The sequence below is a fragment of the Theropithecus gelada genome, chromosome 10 (genome assembly GCF_003255815.1).
Source record: "Theropithecus gelada isolate Dixy chromosome 10, Tgel_1.0, whole genome shotgun sequence".
Taxonomy (NCBI): Eukaryota; Metazoa; Chordata; class Mammalia; order Primates; family Cercopithecidae; genus Theropithecus; species Theropithecus gelada.
The window spans coordinates 59,205,489-59,215,805 of NC_037678.1; the positions used below are offsets into that span (position 1 = coordinate 59,205,489).

Here is a 10,317-nt window from a genome sequence, read left to right on the forward strand (position 1 = left end):
AGGATCTAGGAAGACCAACTGCACAATTGCACTGACTTTCAGTAAATAGATGCATACATATTCGGGATACTAATATATTCAAAATGTGGTCACTGAGGAAACTTAAAGATTAGCATATAAATTGGTAATTACTACACTAGGTGCTCTATTCCAAGAACTCTAAATGTTGAGTCCTGAAAGTAATTTTTAAATTCATGCTGATACACAAGTCAAAGGATTATTCATACTGTTGGTTCTGAAAAAAAATTTATCATACATTCATTCAACAGTAACCAGCCAGCCATTTTAAGCTGATCTCTGTATTAGCATATATTAAAACAAACTGCAGACTCAGGGCATGAACACTGAAAACTTAAAAGGTCATTTTTATATAACCATAGAAATCTCTGAGCAGATACAAGTACTGTCAACAGTAGCTGCATTGATAGGCAGATTCCAAGGTATGGTCCAACCATGTATATTTGTAAATAAAATTGTATTTGTTATGGTACTCTCTTGTACTGTTCATATTCTTGACTTTTAGTCTTCACATCCCATGCCATGTTTTATCCCTATTGTTTCAAGGACGACACTGAAGCACAGTGATTAATGACTTGCCCAAGATAAACCATATACTAAACCCCAAACTCACGTTTCTGGGGAAGTGAAAACAAGATCCTGTTCTCATACTCAAGATAGGAATGGCTTCCCAATGCCAACTCCAATTCAAAAAACCATTTGTTAAGAATCTGGTCCTAAGTGGGCATATGCAATAAACTCAAAACAAGTCTTTCCCTCAGTAAGTATTTTATTGAGATTTAAAGCACAAAATAGGTTAACAAATCGGGAGGAAGGTGGTAACACACGAATGGGAACGTAAAAGTCAAAGTAGGCAGGACTCAAAACTGGCCATAAAGGCACTACGGCATGTTCATAAACACCATCAAGTGAAAGAAAGGGGAATCAAGATGTTTTCACTTCTCTTCTGCTCCACCTTAATACTCTATCTAGCCACTGGTATGGAGCATGTCGTGGACTCATTCTTCTCACAAGTTAGCAAGGGAACTAAACATTTTATCAGTCAACCCTATGCTCATCAAGCGAGCCAATGTTACACAGTGATTTCATGCATCCAGTGACTTAGAACTACAGGCAAGGATAGGCCCTATTAATAAATTGGTTGTGGCTATTACTAGAAAATTATGGATGCAGGCATTTACCTATACAATGACCTGCTTACTGGGGCAGCTAACAATGTAGTCAAACCAGTCTATTATCATATGATGTCCTATTAACAAGAAAGCCCAGTTGAAGGATGTTTCATATTTTTAGAAAGCCAAATTTCTTACTATAATATTCTCCCACCCCTCTTTTAAAAAGGCTGTGGTTCAAAAAGCTTTTATGTTCTTTCCCTGAAAACAAGAGAACTTTGGTCAAAGCCAATTTTTAAGAGTCATCACTTCTGAGTAGGCAAAACAATGAACTACAGTAACACACACCACTTTCTTTCCTTAAATTCTGAGATTTATACTGGAAAAATAAACCCATTTCTTTATAAACATCTAATTAAGTATCAAAGAAAATAAGATAATGGAAGAAGCATCCGCCTTTTGGGGCACTATATTCCTAAGGTTGGGCTTTAAGATTTTTTAACAGGAAACCCAGAATTTCTGAAAAACAGGTTTTTTTCACACTACCAAGAACTCACAGCCACTCTGTGAATGCCCTAGATATTTGACTCAAGTTTTTCAACTCTATCTTATTAGGCATATTTCTGGATTATTTGAACCTAAAAACCAACCCTAGAATATCATGCTTTCCAGGCACACCTGTGGCACAGTGAGTGTTGTACGACCATGCCCCATCACAATCCAACCCTTGGTACCCTACATTGTGACAGCTCCTGGAAAGGTATTAAAGCTAAGCCAATTAATCTATATTTTGATTTCAGACTAAGATCAATAAATGCTTTTAAATAAAATTACTTTATATAATTAAGTATCTGAATAAAGGAATGTAAGGTTAATTCACTTCTCCAACTGCAATTTCAACTCATCAGGCTTATGGATGTATGGACTAATTGCTAACCTAGTAACTCGTACAAATTTGCAGTATTCAAATTTGGTTTCCACAGTACTCATTACACCTCACTCGTAATAAAGTACAAAAGTTTGGGCTTACCCATTTCACTGTTTTTCAAAGCAATTACACAATGCATTAAAATTTACAAGTATGATCTAACCAATTATCACATAATCCCACTAACTACGAAGGGGACTACTGGGTGGAACTTAACTGGCAACAGACTTTACTGAGATTAAGTGCCTGTTAAACATAATTATCTTTCAGCATAAAATGCAGTATGTGCTTTTACACTTTGAATAAACTCAAGTTCAGATCAAAAAGAGGCTACTTCCATTTCCACATGACAAACATTAAAGACAACTAAACCACTCTCTAACACTAATTACGCTGACAACTTCCAGAAACTGGATTATCTAAACAAGATCCCAAGTCTATAGGAGTTATTTCTTAGAGTTTAAATTTGCCTTTGAAAAAAGTTCCATTACTTAAAATTAATTTAAGCAAAATCATGGAACAGATTGACTAAAAAATACCTTTTATTTTTACTCAACTTGTTAAAGGGGCAGATAAAGACTTTGGCAAATTTGATTAATAGCACAAAATAATGTTATCCAAACTGAATAATTTATTGCTGATCTGAGGCTTGCCTTGTTTACACTTCAGTAGGATTTACATGTTTCCACAAATGGCAGATACCAACATTTAAAGGAATTTAATAGTGACCTATTCAATAAGGCAATCATCTTGGTAGCAAAGTTTTATTTAAATCTTACATAACTCAAGCTTTATAAAAAGCCAACATAATTGAAAATTGGGTTCTCCCTCTAAAGTCTTAAGTATTCAAAGCTTGAAAGTTAATTTAAAAATAAGCAAACAAATAAAACAAAAAAACCCTGCCAGCAGATCCTGCTGAAATACTTAAAAAAAAAAAAAAAAAAAAAAACAAAAAAAAACAACTAAATGAGCTTACTCTTTACAAAAGTTATTTTAGCTCAAAAGCTATAAAATCAAAGTTATCTTAATTCTACAAAGAAGGGACAGGGTGTCTGACTTCATGCCACCATTTCCTTAGAGCCTCCTCTTTTTCATCAAATTTGGCCACAAATCAAATTTCTGTGTGCCCCTGTTTTCAGGAGATTGCTCTTGCAGAAGAGGCCAAGTATAAACATGAAAGAGTAACTGCCTAAATAGGAAAGTGTTCCATAATAGTGTGCAAAGAACAAGAGAGTTCTGAGTTAATCTCTGGAACTCGACCTGGACCTTGATCTTGACTTTGAACGAGACCTAGAACGGGATCTTGAAGCTCTTTTTGGTGGAGGGGACACAGAACGGGCCTTTGAGGGTGGAACAGGTAGCGGCGAATTGGAATGGGACTGGCTCCTTGATCTGGATTTTGACTTTATATCACCCTTTCCATTTTCTTTGGGGGATCGGGACCGAGACCTGCTTCGAGATTTCTCATACTCATCCTTAGATCTGCTTCGAGAATGTGAATGGGAGCCCCGATCAGACTTGGGCTTAGATTTGCTCTTTGATCTAGATTTCCTGCCTTTTGATCGAGAACGTGATCGACCTTTGCTCCGCGACCTGGAACTGGACAAGGAAAGACCGATTCTCTCAATACTTTGTAAGAACATACACGTACTCCATAAACAAGTACAGTAATATTCACAATGACTCAACATAACATTATTTACCGGGAGCGACTTTTTGAGATACTTCGAGATCTACTGCGGCTGCTCCTCCGACTCCTACTTCGTGACCGTCTTCTAGATCGAGACCTATTAAGAGAAAAACAATGAAGTCTTAATCTCAATCCATCTTAAATACATCTGTGCCATCTGGCAAAAATAGATAAGCCAAAGAATAATGTTTTTCTTTACTACGAAATTAAATACACGTTCAAAACATCCAGAAAAAAACCCAATGATGCACAGCCAAAACAAACTAAAAGCTGGCTTTAATTCAAGTAGGCAACAATTGAAATTACTTCATTACTTCCCTTTTTTATTGTCAAATATTCTGTTTCCTCCGCACAGTGTCCTTCAACAAGTTACCTGGATCTGCTTCCAGAGTAAGATCGCCTATGGCTTGTGCGTGGCTTATCTTCAATAAGCCTAATATTTCTGCCATTTATTTCTGTGCCATCCAGTTTGTCCAAAGCACGCTTCATGTCAGAGTAGGAGCGAAACTCAATTACACCCTCATTTGTTCGTTCCTTGTGGGCATCCGCATAGGTTACTTCACCTGCTTGTCGCATAAAATCCTGAAATGATAAGATTCGTCAGACTCGGAAATCTTAAAATATCTATATACTATAATAAATTCCCAGAAATAAGAATGTAAAAAGAGTTTACTTTAAAGCATTAGTTGTATCCTTTGTATCTTGAATTACAGCACATACCTTTAAATCTTGCCAACTGCACCGACTAGAAAGATTTTCTACAATAAGCCTGTATTCTGTACGAACAGGTGGTCCGTATTTGTCTCTGCCAGATGTTCTCCGACTGCTGTATCCACCTCCACCACCTTTATCACATGAAGGGAACAATTAGATGCCTTGTAATGATAAAAACGCATAATGTCTTTGAAAGTTAGTACAAACATATCAACTTTTATTTACTGGAGTAGGACTTTGCTATTATATTGCTAAACCTTCGACACATTTGTGATTTGCCATAAAATTAAATTAAGGGCAAGTCAAATAGACTAAATCCAACTAAACCTCTCCTACAATCTGTTAGAGAGTGACTGCTCCTTTATTCGATTTACCTCGCTAAGTTTTATTTTACAGAACATTGTAAAATATAAAACTTAACTGATTACATGCATTTCTACATTTTACAAAAATGTTTACTAGTTTTACACTAAGTACTTACATCACAGTGTGAGGTTTTTGGTGGTGGTTTGGCCACAAAACACGCAAGGTAACAGTCACCTAGTTCAGATTAACCAGTTTTGTCTAACCCTTGGAATCCTCACCATCACCCTGCGTCTAATGGCAAAAGGCTGCTGTCGTCATGGCTTCCGGTAAGGTCAGCCAAAGGGTCATAGGGCAAGGGTCACACAATGTATGGAAAAGCCAAGGCCAATCAGGAAAGGCAGTCATCTTAGCCTCAGTGGACACAGCCTCAGCCCCATTGGTCACTTTCAAATTGAAACATCAAGGACTTGTTAAAAAGTTTGAATTCAACATGCAACAATTTAAACATCAAACATTTAACATAACCAAAAATCCCCCCAACCTCCTCCCAGTAACATGCCCCAGTTAGTTCAAATACAGCATAAAGCTTATTTAGATCTACTTTGTGGTACAATACCACATTACTTAAAAATAGTACATTCTTCGGCCCCCATCAAGTTCCATAACTTTAGACCTATACTTTAAGCTCCTCCCCTCCCCGTCCCCCGCCCCCTACCCCACCTCCACCCCAGCCTGCTCCCGAACCTCTAACTAATGCACTGATAGGTAAGTAAGGAGAATACAACAAATACAACCAGTCCTTACTTCCTCTGTGGTTAGAACCTGTGACAGTGCTGACAAGGGGCCAGAAGAAGCCACCCCCCGCCCAACTTCGCAAATAAAACCGAACACCCAAACCCAATCCCCGCGCTCCGGCGTCCCATGGCTGCCCCGGGCAGACATGAAGGCAGCGGGGCTCGGGGACGCCCGAGTCAAACGACCCCCGGCCCTCGCGCCTGCCCGGGATGGGAGGCCCCAACCCACCCACCCCCGCCCGCCCGCCCGCCCGCCCCCAGGGTCCCCAAGGGCGCGGAGCGCGCGGGGGTGGGACTCACTGCGGCTTCCGTAGCTGTAGCCGTCGCGATCGCGACGCGGGCCCCTGGCGTGCTCTACGATCACGCGCTCGCCGCAGAGCTCCTTGCCGTTCAGCTCGTAAACGGCGTCGTCGGCGTCGCGGGAGTCCTCGAACTCCACGAAGCCGTACCTGGGGGCGGTGCCAGGGCCGGACAACGGCGGGGGCGTCGTTAGCCAGGGCGCGCCCGTGCGCGCGCCCGCACCCCTCAGCGCGCCCCCGCGACGCCGCGCCGTCGCCATCTTGGAGGCCCTGCCACGCGGCGCCGCGGCCTTGACCGCCTTTTTCCTTGGAGAGTTCCCGCCGCCACCAGGCCTGGGACGCTGGGCGCGGGCGCCCAGGCCCGACTCACCCATTTTTGAGGTCTACTTCGAGGAGGCGGCCATAGCCACTGAAAAAGCGCTGGATGTCCTTCTCCCGGACGTTGTAGCTCAGGCGTCCTATGTAGACGCGCGGCATGTCCGTGGCGGGCGGGGGCCCAAGGGCTGGTTGTCGAACGGCGGACCGCAAGCCAGTAGCCGCGGTGCGGGTGCGGGGACGGCAAGAACCCGAACACGCGCCTCACACCGCAGCGGCGGCCGAGTCCAGCCACACAATGATGCGCGCGCGCGCCAGGCTTACGCTATATGGGCGGCCAGTGGGGCGGGGCCTGGCGCGTGACGTCAGCGCGCAGCGGCACGTCCGTCCCCCGTCGGCCCTGGGCTAAATGGTGACTGGCGAGTCAGCTTCCCGCGACGGTTCGGTGTAGTGCGGTCTTGCTCGCTTCTAGGATTTTTCTCCAGCCCTCCCCACCGTTTTTGAAAACACAATGTCTCTAATGCAGCCGCAGAATTGTTTTCTAATTTGTACCTTTTATAAAACTGCGCGATCGATCTCTTTGGGGTTGAAGCTCGGGAGGCGGGCTGAGAGAATCCCCGTTTTTCATTGGTTCTCGAGGTGGTTATAATGGGTCACCGCGGTCTCTGATTGGTGGGTTAAAACGAGGCTGCCTGTTTCCCCCAGCGATTGGTTGGTGCTCGTTTTGGTGGGGACCGCGCTCTCGGACCCAGTCGCTGGTCCGGTTTCGCAGAATCCGAGGATCGCGCGCTGAAATCTTGATGACCGGGCGGGGGTGGCGTTGCGAGCTTGCAGAGCCGCCGCCATCAGCCTCTCCAAGTCTCACTCGCAGCCTTCTTCAGTCTTGGCCTCCCCGGACGTTCCCCTCTCCCTCCATGGGTCTTTCTTGGAGCCCTGGCAACTTGACTCACTTGTGGATTGGGGTGTCCGTGGGAATCCTACGCTCACTGTAGGTGCTCAAAAGGGAGCGCGGAGGAGACCCCTCAGCCCTCCTACAGCGATGAACAATTTTTCTCCCGTATATAAAAAGTCCTTTGTCCCAATACTATCATTTCTTCCATTGACTTGAACGTGCCTTATTTTGTGAGTTTATCAAGGGAGATGCTATTTAAAGCTGGAGAACCAGATGAAAACCTGTGGTTTAAGTTTAGGTGGGGAGCGGAAGACCCAGGCCAACGCCTGGGGTACTTTGAAATTTAAGTACAGGAAAGGAGACTGACGGGAAGGAGTGACTAGGGAGGTAGAGAGAAGACCAGGAGAGTAGGGTGTCACCGAAGCAAAAAAAAAAAAAAAAAGGGGGAAGGGATATCACTGAGATGACACCAGCTCTTTAGATATTTTTGTATACCTGCTCTGAGTGGTGCAACCTCAATATCCTTCAGCTCCGGGTTGAAAAAGGGGGGTTTTGTCCTCCTGGAGCTATTTGGAAGTCTGGAGGGAAACGTTGTTGTTTGTCACGACTGCGGGAGGTAGAAGCCATGCTTAAAGTTAGATAAACAAAAAATAGGAGTCTGTAATCCCCACACCTTGGGAAGCCGAGGCAAGAGGATCTCTTGAGCCCAGGAGTTGAAGGCTGCAGTGAGCTACCATCATGCCACTGCACTACAGCCTGGGTGACAAAGCAAGACTCCAACTCCCTTGAAACATAAGACGCCCACGCCCCACGCCCCCACGCCCCCACGCCCCCACGCCCCCACGCCCCCACGCCCCCACGCCCCCACGCCCCACCGTGCGGAAGGCCACCCCAGCAGGTTGCTGGTGAGAGCGCCTGCTGGCCAGCTTTTATTCCCTTCTTTGGCCCCACCCACATCCTGCTGATTGGTCCATTTTACAGAGCGCTCATTGGTCCATTTTACAGAATGCTGATTGGTCCATTTTTACAGAGTGCAGATTGGTACCTTTACCAACCTTTAGCTAGACACAGAGTGCTGATTGGTGTGTTTACAATCCTTTAGCTAGACAGAAAAGTTCTCCAAGTCCCCACCTAACCCAGAAGCCCCACCGGCTTCACCTCTGGGTAGGCAGAATGAGGGTTCCCCCTAATCCTAATCCCTGAAATCTGTGAAGATGTTACTTTATATGTCAAAAGGGACTTTGCAGATCTGGTTAAGTTGAGCATCTTGAGATGCAGAGATGCCCCGGGATTATCTGGGTGGGCCCAATGTGATCATAAGGGTGCTTACAAGAGGGGGACAGGAGAGCCACAGTCAGAGAAGCAGATGTGACAAAGGAGGCTGGGATTGGGGTCAGAGTGATTGACTGTAAGGAAGTCACAACCGAAGTTAATGGCTTTGAAGATGGAGGAAGGAATCATAAGCCAAAGAGTGCCAGTAGCCTCTGGAAGCTGCAAGACAGGAGGGAACAGATTCTCCCCTAAAGCCTCCTGAAAGAATGCAGCCCAGGCCAGGCGCTGTGGCTCACACCTGTGCAATCTCGGCTCACTGCAACCTCCGCCTCCTGGGTTCGAGTGGTTCTCCTGCCTCGCCTCCCGAGTAGCTGGGGTTACAGGCATGCGCCACCACGCCCAGCTAATTTTGTATTTTTAGTAGAGACGGGGTTTCACCATGTTAGTCAGGCTGGTCTCATCTCGAACTCCCAATCTCAGGTGATCCACCCGCCTCGGTCTCCCAAAGGCGTGAGCCACCACGCCCAGCCCAACACCAGCTCTTTAGATATTTTTGTATTCCTGTTCAGTTTTGAGTGGTGCAACCTCAATATCCTTCAGCTTCGGGTTGAAAAAGCGGCGGGGGGGCGGGGGGGCGGGGGGGGGGGTGGCTGGTTGCCCTCCTGGAGCTATTTGGCAGTCTGGAGGGAAACGTTGTTTGTCACCACTCGGGGAGGTAGAGACCGTGTTTAAAGTTAGATAAATAAAATATATGAGTCTGTAATCCCTGCACCTTGGGAAACGGAGGCAGGAAGATCTCTTGAGCCCAGGAGTTCGAGGTTGCAGTAAGCTATGATCATGCCACTGCACTGCAGCCTGGGTGAAAAAGCAAGACTCTGACTCAAAGAAAGAAAGAAAAACAAGGAGCAAGGCATGGTAGCTCACGCCTGTAATCCCAGCACTTTGGGAGGCCCAGGTGAGAGGATTGCTTGAGCCCAGGGGTTCGATATCAACCTGGGCAACATGGCGAGATCCCGTCTCCACAAAAAAAAAAAAAAAATTTTTTTTTTTTTTAATTACCTAGGCATGGTGGCACATGCTTGTAGTTTCAACTACTGGGGAGGCTCTCAACAGGGCGCAGTGGTTCTCAACAGGGGGCAGTTCTGTCCCCCCAGGGGATATCTGTTAATATCTGAAGACTTTCTGGTTGTCACAGCTGGAGGAGGGAAGAAGCTGCTGGTATCTCATGGGTAGAGGCTAGGGATGTCATGAAACATCCTACAAGGCGCAGGACAGCCCCACCACGAAGAATTATCTGGCCCAGAATGTCAATAGCTGAGGTTGAGAAGTGCTAGTCCAAATGAATCCTGTACAGAAGTTTTTTTCTTTTCTTTTCTTTTTTTTTTTTTTTAAATAGAGACAGGATCTCCCTATGTTACCCAGGCTGATCTCGAACTCCTGGGCTCAAGGAGTTCAATCCTCAGCCTCCCAAAGTGCTGGGATTACAGGCATGAGCCACCATGCCCAGCCTACAGAAGTTTGTAAAACGAGGTTTGGACTAGCTTGGCAACATGCAATCCAATCTCCCAGTTGGAAGAGCCTCAGAGGATCTTTCAATCATCTGAATCATGATTCTTTCTAACTCTGTCACTGACAGTTTCCAATTCTGGATTCTGTTTCTGGAGCAACTGCTGCTATATTCCCTTCACTCCATACAGATACACCTGAGTTGCTACGAAAGGGGATTTGCCGGGCACGGTGGCTCACACCTGTAATCCCATCACCTTGAGAGGCAGAGATGGGATCACCTGATCCCAGGAGCACAAGACCAGCCTGAGCAACATAGCGAGACTCCATCTCTATAAAAAGAAAAAAAAAAAAAAAAAGACCAAGAGTGGCGGCGCATGCTTGTAGTCCTAGCTACTCCAGGGACTGAGGTGGGAGGATCACTGGAGCCCTGGAGGTCAAGGCTGCAGTGAGTTGTGATGGCTCCACTTC

The 10,317-nt window shown here is 45.5% G+C and overlaps 1 protein-coding gene across 2 annotated transcripts; it reads right to left on the bottom strand.

Moving 5' to 3' along the window:
* Positions 1–769: 769 nt before the first annotated feature.
* Positions 770–7,272, bottom strand: SRSF6 (serine and arginine rich splicing factor 6). 2 transcript variants are annotated; one of them, XM_025398832.1, is made up of 6 exons: positions 6,232–6,537; positions 5,863–6,011; positions 4,469–4,593; positions 4,122–4,330; positions 3,762–3,845; positions 770–3,657 (listed from the first exon to the last, which is right to left on the bottom strand). In XM_025398832.1, exons 1-6 carry the CDS (start codon positions 6,336–6,338, stop codon positions 3,300–3,302), a joined length of 1,032 nt encoding a protein of 343 aa, XP_025254617.1. In that variant the 5' UTR covers positions 6,339–6,537; the 3' UTR covers positions 770–3,299. The 2 variants fall into 2 exon arrangements, with proteins under 2 accessions (XP_025254617.1, XP_025254616.1); XM_025398831.1 differs by having other exon boundaries at positions 5,863–7,272.
* Positions 7,273–10,317: the final 3,045 nt, after the last annotated feature.

Bases quoted from the DNA above. Each gene is read 5' to 3' on its own strand.
- SRSF6 (XM_025398831.1), bottom strand. From the start codon at position 6,235: ATGGGTGAGTCGGGCCTGGGCGCCCGCGCCCAGCGTCCCAGGCCTGGT. The intron at 4,594-5,862 runs GTGAGTCCCACC...CATGTGATAAAG, and splicing joins CTACAGCTACGGAAGCCGCA to GTGGTGGAGGTGGATACAGC. The intron at 4,331-4,468 runs GTATGTGCTGTA...TTATCATTTCAG, and splicing joins GCAGTTGGCAAGATTTAAAG to GATTTTATGCGACAAGCAGG.